Below are 26,780 nucleotides of genomic sequence, written 5' to 3' on the forward strand. Positions count from 1 at the left end.
TTCATACACGGAGGATGACAAAGAAATTAGTGAAATCCTAAAAAAACAGTATGAGGACATGTTTAGTACTCCAAAAAACTGCATGAAAGTGGAAGATCCGGACAACTTCTTTATGCGTGATATCCAAACTCCTGCAAATATAACTGATACCAACGCGAGCATGGCAGATTTTGAAAGGGAAATTGAGAACATGCCTATGCACTCAGCATGGATATATACCATACTCCATACTCATGGGGCCATACTCATGGATTCAATTTTTATAAAGAAATGCAAGGTGCCAGTAGCACAGGCACAGTGTGAAGGAAGCGCGTGGACACAGGGAAGATACCAGATGTGCTTAAATCAGCAGACATAGCCCCTTTACACAAGGGAGTGAGCAAAGCATTGGCAAAGAATTATAGACCAGTTGCACTAACATCCCACATAATAAAAGTATTTGAGAGAGTGATCAGGAACCAGATCACAAGTTTCATGGAAATCAATGTCCTCCACAACCCAGGCCAACATGGATTTAAAGCGGGGAGATCATGCCTCTCACAGCTACTTGACCATTACGACAAGTTCACTGAGGCATTAAAAAGAAAACAGGATGCAGATGTGGTATTCACGGACTTTGCGAAGGCATTCGATAAATGTGACCATGTAGTGATAGCACACAAAATGAGGTCAATGGGAATAACTGGTAAAGTAGGACGCTGCATACTCAGTTTTCTGTCGAACAGAACACAAAGAGCAACAGTCAATCATATAAAAATCGAGTCCAAGCGCAGTTAAAAGCTCTGTACCTCAGGGTACAGTCCTTGACCACTGCTTTCCCTTATTCTCTTATCAGATATAGACTCAAATACAAGTCACAGCTTCGTATCATCATTTGCAGATGACAAAACATGAAAATGACCTCTGTTGAAGACATTGAAAAACTTCAAGCAGATATTAATGAAGTTTTCGACTGGGCAGCATACAATAACAAGATGTTTAACAGTGATCAGTTCCAGGTACTCAGGTACGGTAAAAATGAGGAACTTAAACATAATACAGGGTACAAAACACAATCAAATGTGCCCCCTAGTAGGAAAACAGCATGTGAAGGATTGGGGAATTATGATGTCTGACGACCTAACGTTTAGGGAGCAAAACCAAGCAAATATTGCGCCAGCCAGAAAAAATGATGGGATGGATTACGAGAACTTTAAAATCCAGGGATCCCATCACAATGGTTGTACTCATGAAATCACTTGTGCAGTCCCGTCTTGAGTACTGAGCAGTAGTCGCTTTCCCTTTCAGAGCAGGAGAGACTGCTGAAATAGAGGAAATACAGAGAGCATAAACGGCATACATTGACACGGTAAAGCACCTAAAATATTGGGATCATCTCAAAGCTCTCCAAATGTACTCCTTAGAAAGGAGACGAGAGATATATCAAAAAATATATACGTGGAAAATACTGAAGGGCCAGGTTCCAAATCTACACGATAAAATAACAACCTACTAAAGTGAACGATATGGAAGAAAATGCAGAATAGAACCTGTATAGAACAGAATAGAATACTGTATAAGCATCAGAGGTACACGGTTATTCAACATCCTCCCAGTGAGCATAAGAAATATTGCCGGAACAACGGGGTGGATATGTGGGCCTGCGGGCCGCTCCTAGCAACAGCCTTGTGGACCAAACTCTTACAAATCAAGCCTCGCCTTGGGCCGGGCTTGGAGAGTAGAAGAACTCCCAGAACCCCATCAAGCAGGATATAAAGAATATTCCTATCCTCAAGTACATCCTCAAGTGCATGCTTTCATCCTCAAGTATATCCTACCATCCTCAAGTACATCCTGCCATACTCCAGTACATGCTACCATCTTCAAGTACACCTTACCATCCTCAAGCACATTCTACCATACCCAAGTACATCCTACCATACTCAAGTACATCTTACCATACTAAAGTACATCCTTTTATTCTCAAGTAAATCCTACCATCCACATATATATCCTACTATCCTTAAGTACATTCTACCATCATGAAGTACACACTACCATCATCAAGTTCATCCTACGATACTCATGTGCATCCTACCATCGTCAAGTACATCCTACCATCCTCAAGTATATCCTAGCATCCTCATGTACATCCTACCATACTCAAGTACATCCTACCATACGCAAGTACATCCTACCATCCTCACGTATATCCTTCCATCCTCAAGCACATCCTAAAATCCTCAAGTACATTCTATAATTTTCAAAGACATCCTACCATCCCCAAGTACATCCTATAATCATCAAGTTTATCCTACAACACTCATGTACATCCTATTATTCTCAAGTACATCCTACCATCGTCAAGTACATCCTACCATCTTCAAGTATATCCAACCATCCTCACTTACATCCTACCATCCTCAAGTTCATCCTACAATACTCATGTACACCATACAATCCTCAGGTACATTCCTACCATCCTGAAGTACATCCTGCCATACTCAAGTACATCCTACCATCCTCATATATATCCTACCATCCTCAGGTACACCCTACCATCCTCAAGCACATTCTACCATACTCAAGTAGATTCTACCATCCTGAAGTACACCCTACAGTTTTTAAATAAATCCTGCTATCCTCAAGTACATCCTACCATTCTCAAGAACATCCTACCATCCTCAAGTACACTCTACTATACTCAAGTACATCCAACAATCATCAAACACATTCTATTATACTCAAGTACATCCTACCATACTCAAGTACATCGTGCAATCCTCACTTACACCCTACCATACTTAAGTACATTATATAATCTTCAAGTACATCCTACCATCCCCAAGTACATCTTACCATCCTCAACTTTATCCTACAATACTCATGTACATCCTACAATACTCAAGTACATCCTATTATTCTCAAGAACTTCTTACCATACTCATGTATATCCTACCATCCTCAAGTACATCCTACCATAATCAAGTACATTCTTCCATACTCAAGTACATCCTTCCAAAACTTAAGTACATCTTTCCATCCTCAAGTACATGCTACCATTCTCAAGTACATGCTACCATCCTCAAGTATATCCTACCATCCTCAACAACATGCTACCATCCTCAAGTACATCCTACCATCCTTAAGTTCACCGTACCATCTTCAAGTACTTCCTTCCATACTCAAGTACATCCTTCTATAATCAAGTACATCCTTCCATTCTCAAGTACATCCGACCATACTCAAGTGCATCTTTCCATACTCAAGAACATCCTACACTTCTCAAGTACATACTCAAGGTAAACTTCTAAAATGGAAGGTGTAGTGAGTGAACTAGTGCTGGCGAGGGAACAATGTGGAGTTCTCAGGGCAGAGTTGGATTCCCTGCGGGAGGAGCTACGACAGATGAAGGAGCTAAGACAGACGAAACAACGTTAAAGGGAAGCAGATGAGGAGAGCAGCAATAGAAAGTCTTCGCCTTGGAATGTCGTAAAGGACATGGGTCTTAAGAAGACTCTGACAAAGCCGCTGACAGATGTCATAAAGACTTCCAACCTATTCCCCGTTCTGGAAGACGAGTGCTGTAGGGAGACTGCAGTTCGCACGAAAGTCAAGGCAACACAGGAAGCGCAAGTCCATCAAAGTGCTCACAAAGTAAAGGAAGTACCTAAGCAAATTTTGGTTGTGGGAGATTCCCAGGTGAGTTATTTAGATAGAGCTTTTTGTCCCAGAGATAGGGGGACAGATTAAGGGTTAGCTATCCGGGAGCTGGAATTGGCGATATAGTAAATAACATGAATGATATTATGGCTCGAAATGGGAACAAACCCTTTATATGTATCAGTGCAGGTGGACGAGTTAGGAGTGAGGCACTGATACAGAAGTTTAAGACAGCCATAGAATTAGTTAGGAGCAAGGGAGGAATCCCTGTCATATGTGGCATTCTTCCAAGAAAGGGAGTTGGAAATGAATGGTTGTTGAAGGCACTTGATATCAATTGCCAGCTGGACAAATATTGTAAATTAAATGCAATATCCTTCATTGATAACTGGGAACACTTTTTTGGAAGGAATGACATGTATGCTCTGGATGGGCTGGGGTTGTTGCTGTTGCAAACTCGTTGGAATCTGTGTTTGGATATTTTTTTGGGGGGAGGGGGGGTTTAAACTGTTAGTAGATAGTGGTGTGGGAATTAATATGGAAAAAGGAGGTAATAATAGTATGTGTCTGTGGGGAAACAAATTGACAAAATGAACAGGGAAAGAGAAGGGCCTCAAAATAACAATACACTTAGGGTATATTACATGAACAGTAGGAGTTTAAGAAACAAAATAAACGATTTAAATGCTCTTGTCTGCACAGAAACAATAGATATTATTGCACTTACCGAAACATAGATGAATGAAGAAAACAGAGAACTTGTAACACCGGGTGGAGAAGGGTTATCTTGAGATGATTTCGGGGCTTTAGTGTCACCGCGGCCCGGTCCTCGACCAGGCCTCCACCCCTAGGAAGAAGCCCGTGACAGCTGACTAACACCCAAGTACCTACTTTACTGTTAGGTAACAGGGGCATAGGGTGAAAGAAACTCTGCCCATTGTTTCTCGCTGGCGCCCGGGACCACAGGATCACAAGTCCAGCGTGCTGTCCGCTCGGCCGACCGGCTCCCTAGGGTAAAGCAAAGTAAATGAAGAAGGAGTAGGGGAGGAGGAAGGGATGAAGGAAAGGAGTGGGTGAGGAGGTGGAACATAGATAAGGTTGAGGGGGAACTCGTCAGTCTGCCAACAGGACACGAGGGGCGCGCGGGAAGGGTGAAGGTAGGAGAGGAGAAGGAAGGAGGAGGAGGAGGAGGAGGAGGAAGGAGTAGAGAGTAGCTGATGTTGATTACTCTCTAATATATGCTGCCACCATCCTGCCAGTTCTACCACATTTTCCACTTCTACTAAATAATGGTGAGGTGAGGGAAGGAAGCGCGAGGTACCTCTCACCAGGCCACACCTTATCTCATTCAGTGGCCCGTGCATCCCTCACTGGTCCACCTTGTTATCTCTCACTTGTTCATCTAGGTATCTCTAGTCTTAACTCTTCTCTAGTTTTACTTGAGAGATCCATATCACTGATCATCTTATAAATACTTTGCCATGGAATATTAATTAAAAAATGAATGAACACAACTCAAGATTGCTATTCATTTTATTTAGACATTTATTATACCAAATTATCTCCATTTTAGTCATTTAACACTTAGTTCTAAAACTTTTGAACACTTTATAAAATTACTATTTAACATTGAATTAGTCAACCCAAGAAATCCACCAATCCACCCATCCTCAACCATACATTGGTTTCCTGGTTCAGGCTACACTCGTCACCACTAAGACACTCCTGGTCAAAACAAGCAATACTGACACTCTAACCTTACGACTCAGATGGATGCACTCTGATGGGTGACAGGCACCCACCAAATTGGCGATTGCCTGAGGAAAGCTCTCTGGTCACCCTCTGTCTGTGCAAGGCTGTCTCTAATTGAATCTACCAGCCTCACCCCAACGTGGGGAAGGCTGGTACTGTAGCATCTTGACTGCCCTTATATGGACTATGACATCCTAGACTGATCCTTACTAACCTCATGTGGGCCCGGCAGTACACAAGGCGCTCCTTGTGGAAAAGTACTGCTGTCAGCAGCTTGTGCCAGCCAGTGCCTGCTCCTACCACCTCGCATGCACACACACACACACACACAACTCACAATTAACATGAAAGAGTACAAAACACTTGCAATGTTACAAACTTTTAGCTGAATATCAAATAATGGATTTACACTATTTCACACAGATAGATAAACTGGACGAGAAGGGGGAGTAGCAATATATTTGGAAATACAAATATACATTGAAAAAAGGAAAAATTTGAAATGTAGTCTCAAAGAGGGGAATCAAAACTGAGCCACACACTTAACCTACCTGACTAGAATTAGAGGAAAAAGCTAGAAATCTTATTATAGGAGTTATATATTGCACAGAAAGTACATCCACAAGTACATTCTACCATCCTCAAGTACACCACTACCATCCTCAAATATATCCTACTATTATCATGTACACTCTACCACCCTCAAGTACACCCTACCATCCTCAAGTACACCCTACTATCCTCAAGTACACCCTACAATCCTCAAGTACACCCTACCATCCTCAAGTACATCCTACCATACTCAAGTATATTTCTAATATCCTCAAGTACACCTTACAATCCTCAAGTACATCCTACCATTCTTAAATACATCCTACCACAGTTAAGAACATCATACCATCCTCACCTACACCCTACCATTCTCACCTACACCCTACCATTCTTACCTACACCCTACCACAATCAAATACATTCTAACATCCTGAAGTACATCCTACAATCCTCAAGTACATTCTACCATACTCAAGTATATCCTACCATCTTCAAATACACCCAACAATCCCCAAGACCACCCTACCATCCTCAAGTACATCCTACAATACTCCAGTACATTCTTCAATTCTCAAGTACATCCTACCATATTCAAATACAACCTACCATACTTAAGTACATTCTACCACACTCAAGTACATCCAACCATTCTCGAGTACATCCTACAATTTTCAAGTACATCATAAAATAATCAAGTTCATCCTTCATGTTCAAAAACATCCTTCCATTCTCAAGTACATCCTTCTATACTCAAGTACATCCTACCATACTAAAGGACATCCTACCATACCTAAGTACATCCTACCATCCTCAAGTACAGCCTACAAAACTCAAGTAAATTTTACCATACTCAAGTACATTCTACCATACTCAAGTACATCCTACCATTTTCAAATACGTCCTGCAATCCTCACGAACACTTTGTTATCTTCAAGTACATCCTACCATCCTCAAGTACACCCAACAGTCCTCAAGTACATTCTACTATCCTCAAGTACATTCTACTATCCTCAAGTACATCCTACATCCTTAAAGTAATTCCTACTGAACTCAAGTACATCCTAGCATCCAAAAGTACATCCTATCAACCTCATGTACATCCTACCATACTCAAGTACACCCTACCATCCTCAGGTACATCCTATCACCCTTTAGTAAATCCTAAAATACTCTGGTACATCATTCCATACTCAAGTATTCTATCATCCTCAAGTACATCCTACTATCCTCATGTACAACCTACCATCCTCAAGTACATCCTTCCATCCTCAAGTATATCCTACTATCTTAAAGTACATTCCCCCATCGTCAAGTACATCCTAACATCCTCAAATACATCCTACCATTCTCAAGTACATCCTACCATACTCAAGTACTTCATACCATCCTCAAGTACATTCTATCATCCACAAGTACATCCTACTATCCTCAAGTACTTCCTACTACAAAATAAACTTGAATGAAAAAAATGTTACCTGCCGAAAATGTAATAATTTGACAAATGGAGAATAATAATGATGTTTTGACTTTTTTGTCAAGGGTAGAAATGTCTACTTATATATATAGTAAGCTCTCTGAAAAACTATATATAAATATCTTTTTTATTTTAAATATGATGTTTTACATAAACGTCTTCCATTCTATATATATATTTATAAATTTATGTGAGTGCAGTGCAAATCATGTAATGACATCATGAATGATCATGTTTCAATACTTGTTATCATGTTAATCATGTTACTTGATCATGTTGATAATGTTGCTGCTGGTGGTAATGTTGATCTTGTGTGATGTTGCCAGACACATATGATGTGGTGGTGACATCTGGTAGCCTGGCTGAGAGCCATATGCCTGTTCAAGCCATCGATGAATTTATCCGGATCACCAAGCCAGGTGAGAAGCCTTAAACTGTATTCCCAACACACCCAATAACCATTACATAATACAGTGTCAGAAGTAGATAATAAATAAATAGTTGCAGTACCATAACACTGAAATATCGTTCCTTGTTTGTAATTGTTGATCGCCTTTACGTGACCGTAAGGCAGATAAAGTTCATTGTCCATCTACAGTGTTTCATTAATTTTATGTGAAATGATTGATAACTGTGGATAAATCTTTCATATGAGCCCACTTCACCTCAGGGCTCCCTGAGTGGGAATATACACCAGGGCTCACTGAGTGGGACTACACATCAGTGCTCACTGAGTGGGACTACACACCAGGGCTCACTGAGTGGGACTACACACCAGGGCTCACTTGAGTGGGACAAGACACCCGGGCTCACTGAGTGGGACTACACATCAGTGTTCACTGAGTGGGACTACACACCAGGGCTCACTGAGTGGGACTACACACCAGGGCTCACTGAGTGGGACTACACACCAGCGCTCAGTGAGTGGGACTACACACCAGGGCTCACTGAGTGGGACTACACACCAGGGCTCACTGAGTGGGACTACACACCAGAGCTCACTGAGTGGGACTACACACCAGGGCTCACTGAGTGGGACTACACACCAGCACTCACTGAGTGGGACTACACACCAGGGCTCACTGAGTGGGACTACACACCAGGGCTCACTGAGTGGGACTACACACCAGGGCTCACTGAGTGGGACTACACACCAGCACTCACTGAGTGGGACTACACACCAGGGCTCACTGAGTGGGACTACACACCAGGGGTCAGTAAATGGGACTACACACCAGGCCTCACTGAGTGGGACTACACACCAGGGCTCAGTGAGTGGGACTACACACCAGCGCTCAGTGAGTGGGACTACACACCAGCGCTCAGTGAGTGGGACTACACACCAGGGCTCACTGAGTGGGACTACACATCAGTGCTCACTGAGTGGGACTACACACCAGCGCTCAGTGAGTGGGACTACACACCAGGGCTCACTGAGTGGGACTACACATCAGTGCTCACTGAGTGGGACTACACACCAGCGCTCAGTGAGTGGGACTACACACCAGGGCTCACTGAGTGGGACTACACATCAGTGCTCACTGAGTGGGACTACACACCAGCGCTCAGTGAGTGGGACTACACACCAGGGCTCACTGAGTGGGACTACACATCAGTGCTCACTGAGTGGGACTACACACCAGCGCTCAGTGAGTGGGACTACACACCAGGGCTCACTGAGTGGGACTACACACCAGGGCTCACTGAGTGGGACTACACATCAGGGCTCACTGAGTGGGACTACACAACAGGGCTCACTGAGTGGGACTACACACCAGGGCTCACTGAGTGGGACTACACACCAGGGCTCACTGAGTGGGACTACACACCAGAGCTCACTGAGTGGGACTACACACCAGGGCTCACTGAGTGGGACTACACACCAGCACTCACTGAGTGGGACTACACACCAGGGCTCACTGAGTGGGACTACACACCAGGGGTCAGTGAGTGGGACTACACACCAGCGCTCACTGAGTGGGACTACACACCAGGGCTCACTGAGTGGGACTACACACCAGGGCTCACTGAGTGGGACTACACACCAGGGGTCAGTGAGTGGGACTACACACCAGCGCTCAGTGAGTGGGACTACACACCAGCGCTCAGTGAGTGGGACTACACACCAGGGTTCACTGAGTGGGACTAAGTAGTGTAAATGGAGACACATGGGGAATAAATTTTTTAGAAACGGTTGGGCACTTCCATGTCGACTCAACCCCGGCTGGCGGATTCGACCAAAAACTTATTTTTGGTGGTTAGATTAGGGCACGGTCAGCGCGCACCTGGCTGGCTGGCTGGGTGGGGTGGTTGTCCGTTCCCCCCAGGGGTACCCAGGGCCCACCACCCAGGGTGTACCTGAGGAACTGGTGCCCTATCCTAACCTGTTTTTTCACTTTTTGTCTCTTGCTTTTAAGATGAGTCTAAGGCATCAAGAAGGGGGTCTCTACTTATGGAAGGTACCGAGGATGAATGTTCAATAGATGAAAACCAAAAAATACACTGGTGAAAGGCATATAAACGTTTTTGGAGTATTTTAATGGCATGAGCAAAATTCACGATTTGGGCCGGGGGTGTGACCAGAGTACTATGGTATCAATTTGGGGGCTCCTACTTATAAATAGATCAGAGGGTGAATGTTCAATAGATTCAAACCAAGAAACACAGTTGAAAGCGAATATAGAAGTTTTTGGAGTACTTTAATGAGGCTATGACTGAATAGTACAGAGAGCCTTTGGCACCGCTCCATTTTCTGTAATGGTCAGAAGTGAGCGGTGAGAACGGGGCGCAATTTTTTGACCAATCAGGAGCAGAGTAGAAAAATTATCTTTCTGTCCCAAGGTCATGGGCCAATCAGGTGAAATTTTCCTTATTTGTCACGGGGGTGTCACGTGACATGACGTCGGCAATAGGGACCCCCTACCTATGATTACCCCAGTGGGGTCAAGCATAGAAGGGGGGTCAAGATTCCTTACAAAGACCAAGTTGGATATTTAGGTGTAGTAAGCCTTATCTTGAATTTGCATGATACTGTGGGGTACATTGACATGAAGGGCGAGTCATAGAACAGGATCTGCATGTGAGATGGGTCATATTAGGGTTTTAAAGAAGTTAAGATAGCTTTAAAGAGTCCTGTGTGCTTGATAGTGGGTAAATGTTCAGTCAATAATTCTCGTGTTTTGAATCTGAATGAGGGGTCCTAGTTTGCGTTCTAGTCGTAAAATGAGTTCCTTAGTATATTTGCTATGGAAAATGAGCTTTCAGTATTCTATATATTTTGAAATGAGGTCAAGAAAGACATGTTTATGTGCGAGAAGAGTCAGGTTGGAAACTGTTTATTCCAGTCATCCCCCCCCTTGGCTTTGCTCCGTTTTCTGTAGCCAAAGTAAAGATTCCATTTTCTGTGGCATTCAGTTGATTACTGGTGAAAAAGGCATGCTTGCATTTGTATGGTTCTAACCTGTTTATAGATTTTATAGATATATTTGTCGGGCCTTAAATTAGATTTTAATATGAAAAATAGCATCAAATGCATGTCTATCTTTTGTAATAAACGTTACAAGCATTAACAATACCTGTGATATTTCATAGAATATGAAAAGAAGGTTAAATAGTGGGGCCTCAGCCATATTGTGTTGGGTTTGACACTCCAAACATTAATTTGACACTTGTAAATATACTATGAAGGAAAGTAGTTGAGTGGTTTAATCAACTTAATATATATTAGGAATCTGTTCATATTCTGTATTAAATTGCATTTTTTAGCATCATAGTAGTTCAAAGCTATCGTGGTGGGGCCCCTAATAACTTCATGTAACGCTTCGACTGGCACTATTTGTTGCTATGAAATGCTTTTTGATATCATGTGTAAAAATTTAAAAGTCGACTCCATCAGTTGCCTTTCATGTCAGTGGTGGTATATCAAGCGCAAAGGTTTTCAGAAAAAGTTACACCTCCACCTTTCAAAAAGTGAAAAGATGAATTCATTTTGGCATTACTGTCATTACTTTGGAAGTTTTAATGATAGCACATGCTTAAACAAACTCGCTCGCATAAACAAACTCATTTTTTTGGTTCAACTTACACAAATAAACCCAGGGCTTTCACATTCATGCAAAATACTTAGTCCCCCCTAAACTTAAAACAGTTGCACAATCTTACTTAAACACATTGCTAAACTCTTATACACAAACAAAAACTCAATTTTTAACTTACACAAATAAACACGGGCTTTGCACATTCACACAAAAAAAAATGCTTAGTCCCCTTTAGACTTGAACACTCACAATCTTACGGAGCTTTAATTGCCCAAGCCTTCCAAACCTGCACTGGTTCGTTAGTCATACATAGAATCAGCAAGAGCCCACCTCAGTTGCTCATGCGGGCAATAGACATGTTTTTCTCCCAACTGTATTTATTTAAAATAATACGTCAGATAGAAAAAGAGTTTCGCATTGCTATTATATTTACCTTATAAAGCCCCTCTATAAAAATGATATGCCACTTTGTATTATGATTGTTTTATAATAAATATTGCATAAATACTTACGCGATTTCATAAACAAAACATTATTTTAATGAGCCATGTTTGGAAGGCATCATTATAACAATAATTACAAACTATTAAAGTAACTAAAAATATATATCTCGGTGGAAGATTTATTCTTCAGGATATATGTTATTGTTTAAGAGTTTCATTCTATATAAAAAAGTTGCCAATATTTTCAAAAAACTGGCCACAAATTTTGTTTAAAGGTTTTCTAAGGGAGTAAATCTTGCTTCCTCTCTTTCTCCCACGTGTTTCCTCATTTGGACTAGATGCACAGTAACCTTCGTGCAAGTTCTGACTTAGTTCCCCAACGTCCAAACTATTGGACATTGCAAAAATTTCACTCTCTAAACATTTGAGTGCCAAGAACAACTCTCATGCAGGCCCGCGTTCAGTTCCCGACGTTCAAGCTTTTGCTATAGTAAATGTCTCTAAAATGAAGCCGTATCTCGCCCTGACCAACTGTTTTTGGCTCAATTGTATTCCATCCTGCCGCAGTCTGCTGGATAGAAGGGCAGTGGGCCTGATAAAAATAAAAAATAAAAATCATATAAATTGTTAGACTAGCTCTTTACATATGCTAGTTGTTTAATTTATTAACTGCTACTAATGCGATGATGATGCAAGAGGAGCCAGTACACATCTATGGATCAACCAATAAAAGCAGCAGACTTCTAGATGTTACTACTGCTCAGCTCAGCCCCCCACTGGATGGGCGGCAGTGCGCAGGAAAAACAGATAAATTATGACACTAGCTCGCCACATATCCCAGTCTTGGTTTTAATTTAGAAAACTGCACTTGCGGTCTTTCTCGTGCCCCATTGTTGATGTGTGACAAGGACCATTGGATTTTTTAAAAAAAACTAGCTCATTAAGATTGCAAAAACTTGCTTTAGCTAAATGAATTGTGTAGGTTCTGACTCTGAGGCCCATTATGCATCGCTGCAGCCCTTTCCGCTACTGCCCGCAAGATGGAATTGTTGAAGATTAAGCCACCCAAAAGGTGGCATGGGCATGAATAGCCCGTACGTGGTGGCCCTTTTGAGCCATTACCAGTATCAATAGCTGATACTGGAGATCTGTGGAGGTGCGACTGCACCCTGCGTGACGGGAGATGTCTCCCCCCCCGTGGCAAGATGAGAATAGGGGGGCTGCATTAATAAAATGAATTAAAACTAACATTCAATTATATATTCTCAAACTTATGCAAAAAAAAAAAACTTTACAATCACATTTGCAAACTTGCACAAATTAATTTTGGCAATTTCGTTTACCCATTATTTGTTTGTTTTTCTTGCTTGAGCCAAAAAATGAATTGTTGGGTTCATTACCAGAGTCCATTTCCCACCTTGGTAACCCTTCCCACTACCCGCCCCACAAGATGGGATTCATAATAAATGAACTAAACTAGCATTCAATTATATTCTCAACAAACTTACGCAAACCCCATACAATTACATTAGCAAGCTAACACAAATTCATTGAGCAAGTTTAACTATTCCCATACTTTGCGTCATTATATAATGGAATACGAAAAAAAAAATCGCAGAATTCAGAGATAACACCATCAATGGAGTCCAAGAAATATGCATGTATTTCATTCATAATGATGCTCTGCCAGGAATCTTAGCAAAGTAACCAAAATATTTGCTTACTGTATGTATGTGAAGGATGCACATGACTCTCCGGTTAGGCGGTTGTGGAGTGAGACCAGCAACTGCAGACTTCCCATAGTCGTAAAAATGCCTTGCATAGAGACCGTTGCAAGCCTCTTGTTGAATCACTTAGGGTGCATATATGTGTGTGTGTGTATGTAGCAGTGACAATCGCATAACAAGCTTTCAAGAGATTGTCACTTACATAGCTAAACAATATGTAGGGTTCAGTTTCCAAACCAATTATGCGGCTCTCGAACCCTTTTCCCCCGCTACATGCGGGAGATCCCTTTTATTTTCAGCTAAAATATGCATTATATTCAGGGGGTTCACCGTGTCATAGCACAACCAAAAGCCCAATATACTCCCCTAAACTTTAAAAAAAAACTTTAAAATTATAAAACTAAAAAAAAAAATAAACCTATCCCATCTAAATTTTAAAAAATGCATTTCCAAATATATATATATATATATATATATATATATATATATATATATATATATATATATATATATATATATGTCGTACCTAGTAGCCAGAACGCACTTCTCTGCCTAATATGCAAGGCCCGATTTGCCTAATAAGGCAAGTTTTCATGAATTAATTGTTTTTCAACTACCTAACCTACCTAACCCTAACCTAACCTACCTTTTCCGGCTACCTAACCCAACCTAACCTATAAAGATAGGTTAGGTTAGGTTAGGTAGGGTTGGTTAGGTTCGGTCATATATCTACGTTAATTTTAACTCCAATAAAAAAAATTGACCTCATACATAATGAAATGGGTAGCTTTATCATTTCATAAGAAAAAAATTAGAGAAAATATATTAATTCAGTAAAACTTGGCTTATTAGGCAAATCGGTCCTTGCATAGTAGGCTGAGAAGTGCGTTCTGGCTACTATGTACGACATATATATATATATATATATATATATATATATATATATATATATATATATATATATATATATATATATATATATATATATATATATACATATATATATATATATATATATATATATATATATATATATATATATATATATATATATATATATATATATATATATATATGCGAACAAGCCAGAATGGTCCCCTGGACAATATGCAACTGAAAACTCACACCCCAGAAGTGACTCGAACCCATACTCCCAGAAGCAACGCAACTGGTATGTACAAGACGCCTTAATCCACTTGACCATCACGACCGGACATAATGAGGTGATAACCAAGGCTATTTGAACCACCCCAACGCCGGCACTCGGATAGTTATCTTGCGCATAGCATTTTACCAAATCACCTCATTCTTAGGGGCACACGTGAGGAACACAAATGCGAACAAGCCAGAATGGTCCCCTGGACAATATGCAACTGAAAACTCACACCCCAGAAGTGACTCGAACCCATACTCCCAGAAGCAATGCAACTGGTATGTACAAGACGCCTTAATCCACTTGACCATCACGACCGGACATAATGAGGTGATAGCCGAGGCTATTTGAACCACCCCACCGCCGGCACTCGGATAGTTATCTTGGGCATAGCATTTTACCAAATCACCTCATTCTTAGGGGCACACGTGAGGAACACAAATGCGAACAAGCCAGAATGGTCCCCTGGACAATATGCAACTGAAAACACACACCCCAGAAGTGACTCGAACCCATACTCCCAGAAGCAACGCAACTGGTATGTACAAGACGCCTTAATCCACTTGACCATCACGACCGGACATAATGAGGTGATAGCCGAGGCTATTTGAACCACCCCACCGCCGGCACTCGGATAGTTATCTTGGGCATAGCATTTTACCAATTCTTCTGGGAGTATGGGTTCGAGTCACTTCTGGGGTGTGAGTTTTCAGTTGCATATTGTCCAGGGGACCATTCTGGCTTGTTCGCATTTGTGTTCCTCACGTGTGCCCCTAAGAATGAGGTGATTTGGTAAAATGCTATGCCCAAGATAACTATCCGAGTGCCGGCGGTGGGGTGGTTCAAATAGCCTCGGCTATCACCTCATTATGTCCGGTCGTGATGGTCAAGTGGATTAAGGCGTCTTGTACATACCAGTTGCGTTGCTTCTGGGAGTATGGGTTCGAGTCACTTCTGGGGTGTGAGTTTTCAGTTGCATATTGTCCAGGGGACCATTCTGGCTTGTTCGCATTTGTGTTCCTCACGTGTGCCCCTAAGAATGAGGTGATTTGGTAAAATGCTATGCCCAAGATAACTATCCGAGTGCCGGCGGTGGGGTGGTTCAAATAGCCTCGGCTATCACCTCATTATGTCCGGTCGTGATGGTCAAGTGGATTAAGGCGTCTTGTACATACCAGTTGCGTTGCTTCTGGGAGTATGGGTTCGAGTCACTTCTGGGGTGTGAGTTCTCAGTTATATATATATATATATATATATATATATATATATATATATATATATATATATATATATATATATATATATATACAGCCAATGCATATTATACAACATCCCCAAGACCATTTCATAAGAGTTAGTGCTGCACCCCTCCAGGTAATTTCATCAAATTAAAGACAATTTTACCTAAAATTTGTTGTGTATGGCACAACGAAAAGCCCAATTTCCCAAAGCTTAAAAAAAACAGCCCAAGCTAAATTTATTTAAATTTACTCCAGTTTAAAGACAAGTCCACCAAAAGTTATCTCCAATTATAAAAAAAAAACTAAAACTGAATTTAAATGTAACTAATCATATAAGAACCAAAAGCTAAATTTCCCTGTCCCTCCCCCTCCCCCACCCACTCAACCCCCACCCCACCCCAGGAATAGGCCTGATTTGTTCAAGCCAAAGCCCAATTCACCCGAGTTTTCTCTATCTCATCTAAAAATAACGTTCATTTCCAATGCCCAGTATCCAGCCACCACATATTTCCCATTCCCAAGACCATTTCATAGTGTTAGTGCTGTGGCCATCTACCTAATTTCATCCCAATTAATGACAATTCCCCATTAAATATTGGCAAAAAATATTCTAATTCATATCACAGCCATAGCCCATTTCACCCAAGTTTCACCTATCCCATACAAATATAATGTGCATTTTCAATATCCAATATCCAGTTGCCCCATGTCACGCCCTATTCCCAAGACTATTTCATAGTAATAGCGCATTGTTCTTCCAGCTATTTCCAAATATCCAGATGTGCTTATATATCATCACTCCTAGGAAACCAGTCCTATCCTAATGCAGCCAAGGCCAAATTTAGCCAAATTTACGACAATTTCCACCTAATTTATGGCAATTTATCCCAATTTAATCCAATTTCCACCTAATTTTTTGCCCCAATTTATCCTAATTTAATCCAATTTCCACTAAATTTACCCGAGTTTGTCCATTTCATAGCGCAACCAAAGCCTAATTTGACCAAGTTTCACCTATCCCATATAAATTTAATGTGCATTTTCAATATCAAATATCCAGGTGCCCTATGTCACGCCCTATTCTCAAGACCATTTCATAGTATTAGCGCAGTGTCCATCCAGCTATTTCCAAATATCCAGATGTGTTTATATATCTTCAATCCTACGAAACTAGACCTAACCTAACACACAGCTAAGGCCAAATTTATCCAATTTCCACCTAATTTGATCCAATTTATTCTAATTTAATCCAATTCCCGCCAAATTTACCCGAGTTTACCATTTCATAGCACAACCAAAGCCCCAATTTGACCAAGTTTCACCTATCCCAATTAAATTTAATGTGCATCTTCAATATCAGGTCGCCCCCAATGTCACAGCCTATTCCCAAAGACCATTTCATAGTAATAGTGCAGTGTTCATCCAGCCATTTCCATGTTCCAGATGTGTTTATATATAATCAAACCTACCAAAAGCAGACCTAACCCAATACGGCTAAGGCCAAATTTAACCAAATTTTCCCTAATTTAAGATAATTTCCACCTAATTTGCCACAATTGTATCAAATTTTCCACCAAATTTTACCATAGTTCACCTTATCATAGCACAGCCAAAGCCCCAGTTTGTCTTAAATTTGGATAAATTGGGGCAAATTAGGTAGAAATTGTCTTAAATTGTGATACTTTGGTTAAATTTGGTCTTAGCCATGTTAGGGTTGGGTCTAGTTTTTAGGTAGGATTGATGTATATAAACGCATCTGTATATTCGAAATGGCTCGTCGGACCCTACACTATCACTATGAAATGGTCTCTGGGAATGAAGTATGACATCGACCACTGGATATTGGATACTGGAAATACACATAAAAGTTATATGGAATGGGTGAAACTTGGACAAACTGGGGCTTTGGCTGTGCTATGATAAGGTGAACTATGGTAAAATTTGGTGGAAAATTGGATAAAATTGTGGCAAATTAGGTGAAAATTATCTTAAATTGGGGAAAATTTGGTTAAATTTGGCCTTCGCCGTATTGGGTTAGGTCTGCTTTTGGTAGGTTTGATTATATATAAACACATCTGGAACATGGAAATGGCTGGATGAACACTGCACTATTACTATGAAATGGTCTTTGGGAATAGGCTGTGACATTGGGGGCGACCTGATATTGAAGATGCACATTAAATTTAATTGGGATAGGTGAAACTTGGTCAAATTGGGGCTTTGGTTGTACTATGAAATGGTAAACTCGGGTAAATTTGGCGGGAATTGGATTAAATTAGAATAAATTGGATCAAATTATGTGGAAATTGGATTAAATTGGGATAAATTTGGCCTTAGCTGTGTGTTAGGTTAGGTCTAGTTTCGTAGGATTGAAGATATATAAACACATCTGGATATTTGGAAATAGCTGGATGGACACTGCGCTAATACTATGAAATGGTCTTGGGAATAGGGCGTGACATAGGGCACCTGGATATTTGATATTGAAAATGCACATTAAATTTATATGGGGTAGGTGAAACTTGGTCAAATTAGGCTTTGGTTGCGCTATGAAATGGACAAACTCGGGTAAATTTAGTGGAAATTGGATTAAATTAGGATAAATTGGGGCAAAAAATTAGGTGGAAATTGGATTAAATTACCATAAATTAGGTGGAAATTGTCGTAAATTGGGATACATTTGGCTAAATTTGGCCTTGGCTGCATTAGGATAGGACTGGTTTCCTTGGAGTGATATTATATAAGCACATCTGGATATTTGGAAATAGCTGGAAGAACAATGCGCTATTACTATGAAATAGTCTTGGGAATAGGGCGTGACATGGGGCAACTGGATATTGGATATTGAAAATGCACATTATATTTGTATGGGATAGGTGAAACTTGGGTGAAATGGGCTATGGCTGTGATATGATTTGGCATATTTTCCCAATATTTAATGGGGAATTGTCATTAATTGGGATGAAATTAGGTAGATGGCCACAGCACTAACACTATGAAATGGTCTTGGGAATGGGAAATATGTGGTGGCTGGATACTGGGCATTGGAAATGAACGTTATTTTTAGATGAGATAGAGAAAACTCGGGTGAATTGGGCTTTGGCTTGAACAAATCAGGCCTATTCCTGGGGTGGGGTGGGGGTTGAGTGGGTGGGGGAGGGGGAGGGACAGGGAAATTTAGCTTTTGGTTCTTATATGATTAGTTACATTTAAATTCAGTTTTAGTTTTTTTTTTATAATTGGAGATAACTTTTGGTGGACTTGTCTTTAAACTGGAGTAAATTTAAATAAATTTAGCTTGGGCTGTTTTTTTTAAGCTTTGGGAAATTGGGCTTTTCGTTGTGCCATACACAACAAATTTTAGGTAAAATTGTCTTTAATTTGATGAAATTACCTGGAGGGGTGCAGCACTAACTCTTATGAAATGATCTTGGGGATGTTGTATAATATGCGTTGGCTGTATATGTATGTATGTATGTATGTATGTATGTATGTATGTATGTATGTATATATATATATATATATATATATATATATATATATATATATATATATATATATATATATATATATATATATATATATATATATATATATATATATATATCGCATTTGTGTTCCTCACGTGTGCCCCAAAGAATGAGGTGATTTGGTAAAATGCTATACCCAAGATTGCTATCCGAGTGCCGGCGGTGGGGTGGTTCAAATAGCCTTGGCTATCACCTCATTATGTCCGGTCGTGATGGTCAAGTGGATTAAAGCGTCTTGTACATACCAGTTGCGTTGCTCCTGGGAGTATGGGTTCGAGTCACTTTTGGGGTGTGAGTTTTCAGTTGCATATTGTCCTGGGGACCATTCAGGCTTGTTCGCATTTGTGTTCCTCACGTGTGCCCCAAAGAATGAGGTGATTTGGTAAAATGCTATGCCCAAGACTGCTATCCGAGGGCCGGCAGTGGGGTGGTTCAAATAGCCTCGGCTATCACCTCATTATGTCCGGTCGTGATGGTCAAGTGGATTAAGGCGTCTTGTCCATACCAGTTGCGTTGCTCCTGGGAGTATGGGTTCGAGTCACTTCTGGGGTGTGAGTTTTCAGTTGCATATTGTCCTGGGGACCATTCAGGCTTGTTCGCATTTGTGTTCCTCACGTGTGCCCCAAAGAATGAGGTGATTTGGTAAAATGCTATGCCCAAGATTGCTATCCGAGTGCCGGCGGTGGGGTGGTTCAAATAGCCTCGGCTATCACCTCATTATGTCCGGTCGTCATGGTCAAGTGGATTAAGGCTGTACAGTCAGCTGAAACCTGTGATATAGTATAGGAATTTTTTTTTATTTTTAGATACATGTAATAAACGTTAGGTGTGTTCCTTGATGGGGAGTGGTTAGTACACGGATGAGTACCTGTTAGTTCCGTAGTACGCTTCCGGATGACTGAAAGTTCAGTCTGATGATATAACTTTATTGTTTGTTTGAGCACGGAGTGGCCGGCTCTAGAGGACACATGGACTTGGCTAGTGAAGAGCCAAGAGTTTAATAGCTAGTTTTTTATGGTAAAGTAGGGACATGTTATTTAGCTATGTCAGTAAGGGTAGGATGTATGTTTCCTGATATTGGAGGATTGCTGTCAGTTGACAGCTGAGAAATTTATGAAATATGAACATGTTTATTATGATGTTGGACTATTATTTGTCAAATTTTATTAGTTAGGTTAGCTTTTGTTTGTGGCATGAGTTGAATTGTGGGTTTGGATACTAAACCTCGTGAATTTTAACAAATTAACAAGGTTTACTAAGTGCTTGTGCGGGGGGGTTGTAACAGACTAGGCTGTTGTAAGAATTATCCAGAGTGGTTTATCGACAAAAGAGAATGGGAAGCTGAGCCGCATGGTGACCTGACCCCCAGGGGAATTCGCGGTGGAAATAACCGACGCTTTGTTCATATCTGCGTATAATGAATCATCCTATAGTATTCAGTAATTTAGAGAAAATTAGCCTTTATTCATTTTTATTAAAATTGTATTGTATAATAGTACTGGATACAATATCAAGAGTATTCTAATTATTGAGTTTAAGTCACCATCAGTGACGTCACGAATCAGATCTAACTTTTAAAGCGGAGTGACCGGCGGTCATAGGTCATCAGGGGTTGACAGGTCTACTATTTCTCAAAGTTTTAATAACCATTTTTGTGATCGGGAACAGCTCTGCCGTTAGATGTTTGTAATTTAATTCAGTAAAATAATTCAACCAGTCTGGATCAATTAAGTACAACAGAGGTTAATTGTTATAACTTAAACCTGGCTAGTAACTTGGTAGAACTTTGACTGACTAGGCGGAAGGATACAATGCTCTGTCTGGGGTAGACCAGACAAGAGAGAAATCAGTGTGGACACGGAAGCAGCTGGGAGAGGTCAACCATCTTGCCTCTCCCCAAGACCAGCCCCAACATCTAGAGCGGTGGTCGCCCAAGGTATAGTTGCTATTGTTAATTATAGAAATAGTCTTCTCATTTGCCACTCAGGTCAAGTAGGGAGTGTTAAAGTGATAGGGCGTGAACATATTTAGATTTTGTTTTAGTTTTCTTTTAATAAATTAAATTTGTTATTAATTTGCATTTTATTGTTTCCATGTGTTTTATGTGTATACTTGTCCTGGTCACGTGGTCCACACGAGGCAGAGTTGCATTGGGCGCCGATTCTAACATCGAATCGGAATTATCATTACTGTGTAATTTATTCCACACTCAAGGTCATCGTTTATAGTGGGGATCAAGCCCCTAGGTTGATTAATTAGCGTGATCGATCCAGACCTCGATCATTGCTCTTGTATTACTGGTCTGGTGGTGGCAGCAGAGGTGACTCTAGGGTTTTGTTCAGAGCTTAGGTCACGTCATACTGGGTGTAGAATCCTAAGTCGGTCAATCGTCTTAGGACCACGTGGCGTGGAGTTGGCTTTGTTAAAAGTTTTGGAGTCCCTTGGTTTAGAAATAAAAGTAAGAATACGGGTAGAGGGAGTAGAAAGAAGGGAGTTAAAGAGAGAGGAACCTAAACCCGTGTTACAGCGTCTTGTACATACCAGTTGCGTTGCTCCTGGGAGTATGGGTTCGAGTCACTTCTGGGGTGTGAGTTTTCAGTTGCATATTGTCCTGGGGACCATTCAGGCTTGTTCGCATTTGTGTTCCTCACGTGTGCCCCAAAGAATGAGGTGATTTGGTAAAATGCTATGCCCAAGATTGCTATCCGAGTGCCGGCGGTGGGGTGGTTCAAATAGCCTCGGCTATCACCTCATTATGTCCGGTCGTGATGGTCAAGTGGATTAAGGCGTCTTGTACATACCAGTTGCGTTGCTCCTGGGAGTATGGGTTCGAGTCACTTCTGGGGTGTGAGTTTTCAGTTGCATATTGTCCTGGGGACCATTCAGGCTTGTTCGCATATATATATATATATATATATATATATATATATATATATATATATATATATATATATATATATATATATATATATATATATATATATATATGTCGTACCTAGTAGCCAGAACGCACTTCTCAGCCTACTATGCATGGCCCGATTTGCCTAATAAGCCAAGTTTTCATGAATTAATTGTTTTTCGACTACCTAACCTACCTAACCTAACCTAACCTAACTTTTTCAGCTACCTAACCTAACCTAACCTATAGAGATAGGTTAGGTTAGGTTAGATAGGGTTGGTTAGGTTCGGTCATATATCTACGTTAATTTTAACTCCAATAATAAAAAGTTGACCTCATACATAATGAAATGGGTAGCTTTATCATTTCATAAGAAAAAAATTAGAGAAAATATATTAATTCAGGAAAACTTGGCGTATTAGGCAAATCGAGCCTTGCATAGTAGGCAGAGAAGTGCGTTCTGGCTACTAGGTACGACATATATATATATATATATATATATATATATATATATATATATATATATATATATATATATATATATGTCGTACCTAGTAGCCAGAACGCACTTCTCAGCCTACTATGCAAGGCCTGATTTGCCTAATAAGCCAAGTTTTCCTGAATTAATATATTTTCTCTAATTTTTTTCTTATGAAATGATAAAGCTACCCATTTCATTATGTATGAGGTCAATTTTTTTTTATTGGAGTTAAAATTAACGTAGATATATGACCGAACCTAACCAACCCTACCTAACCTAACCTAGCCTATCTTTATAGGTTAGGTTAGGTTAGGTAGCCGAAAACGTTAGGTTAGGTTAGGTTAGGTAGGTTAGGTAGTCGAAAAACAATTAATTCATGAAAACTTGGCTTATTAGGCAAATTGGGCCTTGCATAGTAGGCTGAGAAGTGAGTTCTGGCTACTAGGTACGACATATTTATATATATATATATATATATATATATATATATATATATATATATATATATGTCGTACCTAGTAGCCAGAACGTCGTACTCGGCCTACTATGCAAGGCCCGATTTGCCTAAAAAGCAAAGTTTTCATGAATTAATTCGTTTTCGACTACCTAACCTACCTAACCTAACCTAACCTAGCTTTCTCGGCTACCTAACCTAACCTAACCTATAAAGATAAGTTAGGTTAGGTTAGGTAGGGTTGGTTAGATTTGGTCATATATCTACGTTAATTTTAACTCCAATAAAAAAAAATGACCTCATACATAATGAAATGGGTAGCTCTATCATTTCATAAGAAAAAAAATTAGAGAAAATATAATAATTCAGTAAAACTTGGCTTATTAGGCAAATCGGGCCTAGCATAGTAGGCCGAGAAGTGCGTTCTGGCTACTAGGTACGCTATATATATATATATATATATATATATATATATATATATATATATATGTCGTACCTAATAGCCAGAACGCACTTCTATGCCTACTATTCAAGGCCCGATTTGCCTAATAAGCCAAGTTTTCATGAATTAATTGTTTTTCGACTACCTAACCTACCTAACCTAACCTAACCTAACTTTTTCGGCTACCTAACCTAACCTAACCTATAAAGATAGGTTAGGTTAGGTTAGGTAGGGTTGGTTAGGTTCGGTCATATATCTACGTTATTTTTAACTCCAATAAAAAAAAATTGACCTCATACATAATGAAATGGGTAGCTTTATCATTTCATAAGAAAAAAATTAGAGAAAATATATTAATTTATGAAAACTTGGCTTATTAGGCAAATCGGGCCTTGAATAGTAGGCATAGAAGTGCGTTCTGGCTATTAGGTACGACATATATATATATATATATATATATATATATATATATATATATATATATATATATATATATATATATATATATATATATGTATATATATATATATATATATATATATGTATATATATATATATATATATATATATATATATATATATATATATATATATATATATATATATATGTCGTACCTAATAGCCAGAACGCACTTCTCAGCCTACTATTCAAGGCCCGATTTGCCTAATAAGCCAAGTTTTTATGAATTAATGTTTTTTCGTCTACCTAACCTACCTAACCTAACCTAACCTAGCTTTTTTTGGCTACCTAACCTAACCTTACCTATAAATATAGGTTAGGTTAGGTTAAGTAGGGTTGGTTAGGTTCGGTCATATATCTACGTTAATTTTAACTCCAATAAAAAAAAATTGACCTCATACATAGAGAAAAGGGTTGCTTTATCATTTCACAAGAAAAAAATTAGAGAAAATATATTAATTCAGGAAAACTTGGCTTATTCGGCAAATCGGGCCTTGCATAGCAGGCTGAGAAGTGCGTTCTGGCTACTAGGTACGACATATATATATATATATATATATATATATATATATATATATATATATATATATATATATATATATATATATATATATATATATATATATATATATATATATATATATATATGTCGTACCTAGTAGCCAGAACGCACTTCTCGGCCTACTATGCAAGGCCCGATTTGCCTCATAAGCCAAGTTTTCCTGAATTAATATATTTTCTCTAATTTTTTTCTTATGAAATGATAAAGCTACCCATTTCATTATGTATGAGGGCAATTTTTTTTTATTGGAGTTAAAATTAACGTAGATATATGACCAAACCTAACCAACCCGACCTAACCTAACCTAACCTATCTCTATAGGTTAGGTTAGGTTAGGGAGCCGAAAAAGTTAGGTTAGGTTAGGTTAGGTAGGTTAGGTAGTCGAAAAACAATTAATTCATGAAAACTTGGCTTATTAGGCAAATTGGGCCTTGAATAGTAGGCCGAGAAGTGCGTTCTGGCTATTAGGTACGACATATATATATATATATATATATATATATATATATATATATATATATATATATATGTCGTACCTAGTAGCCAGAACGCACTTGTCAGCCTACTATGCAAGGCCCGATTTGCCTAATATGCCAAGTTTTCATGAATTAATTGTTTTTCGGCTACCTAAGCTACCTAACCTAACCTAACCTAACTTTTTCTGCTACCTAACCTAACCTAACCTATAAAGATAGGTTAGGTTAGGTTAGGTAGGGTTGGTTAGGTTCGGTCATATATCTACGTTAATTTTAACTCCATTAAAAAAAAATTGACTTCATATATAATGAAATGAGTAGCTTTATCATTTCATAAGAAAATAATTAGAGAAAATATATTAATTCAGGAAAGCTTGGCTTATTAGGCAAATCGGGCCTTGCATAGTACGCTGAGAAGTGATACTAGGTACGACATATATATATATATATATATATATATATATATATATATATATATATATATATATATATATATATATATATATATATATATATATATATATATATATATATATATATATATATATATATATATATATATGTCGTACCTAGTAGCCAGAACGTACTTCTCAGCCTACTATGCAAGGCCCAATTTGCCTAATAAGCCAAGTTTTCATGAATTAATTGTTTTTCAACTACCTAACCTACCTAACCTAACCTAACCTAACTTTTTCGGCTACCTAACCCAATCTAGCCTATAAAGATAGGTTAGGTTAGGTTAGGTAGGGTTGGTTAGGTTCGGTCATATATCTATGTTAATTTTAACTCCAATAAAAAAAATTTACCTCATACATAATGAAATGGGTAGCTTTATCATTTCGTAAGAAAAAAATTAGAGAAATTATATTAATTCAGGAAAACTTGGCTTATTAGGCAAATTGGGCCTTGCATAGTAGGCTGAAAAGTGCATTCTGGCTACTAGGTACGACATATATATATATATATATATATATATATATATATATATATATATAGGTCGTACCTAGTTTCTGGCTACTAGGTACGACCTATATATATATATATATATATATATATATATATATATATATATATATATATATATATATATATATATATATATATTTATATATATATATATATATATATGTCGTACTTAGTAGCCAGAACGCACTTCTCAGCCTACTATGCAAGGCCCGATTTGCCTAATAAGCCAAGTTTTCCTGAATTAATTTATTTTCTCTAATTTTTTTCTTATGAAATGATAAAGCTACCCATTTCATTATGTATGAGGTCAATTTTTTTTTATTGGAGATAAAATTAACGTAGATATATGACCAAACCTAACCAACCCTACCTAACCTAACCTAACCTATCTTAATAGGTTAGGTTAGGTTAGGTAGCCAAAAAAGTTAGGTTAGGTTAGGTTAGGTAGGTTAGGTAGTCGAAAAACAATTAATTCATGAAAACTTGGCC

General features: G+C 39.1%; 1 protein-coding gene across 3 annotated transcripts in view; it reads left to right on the plus strand.

Annotated features, from left to right (window-relative positions):
- Positions 1 to 26,780, plus strand: part of LOC123750526 (methyltransferase-like protein 27) — a 251,848-nt gene that overhangs the window by 183,207 nt on the left and 41,861 nt on the right. For all 3 annotated transcript variants that reach the window (XM_069312532.1, XM_069312530.1, XM_069312533.1), the window contains one exon: positions 7,747 to 7,839. In XM_069312532.1, the coding sequence (XP_069168633.1) occupies positions 7,747 to 7,839 (93 nt within the window). The remainder of the gene's footprint in view (positions 1 to 7,746; positions 7,840 to 26,780) is intronic.

This window comes from Procambarus clarkii, chromosome 72 (genome assembly GCF_040958095.1).
Source record: "Procambarus clarkii isolate CNS0578487 chromosome 72, FALCON_Pclarkii_2.0, whole genome shotgun sequence".
NCBI lineage: Eukaryota > Metazoa > Arthropoda > Malacostraca > Decapoda > Cambaridae > Procambarus > Procambarus clarkii.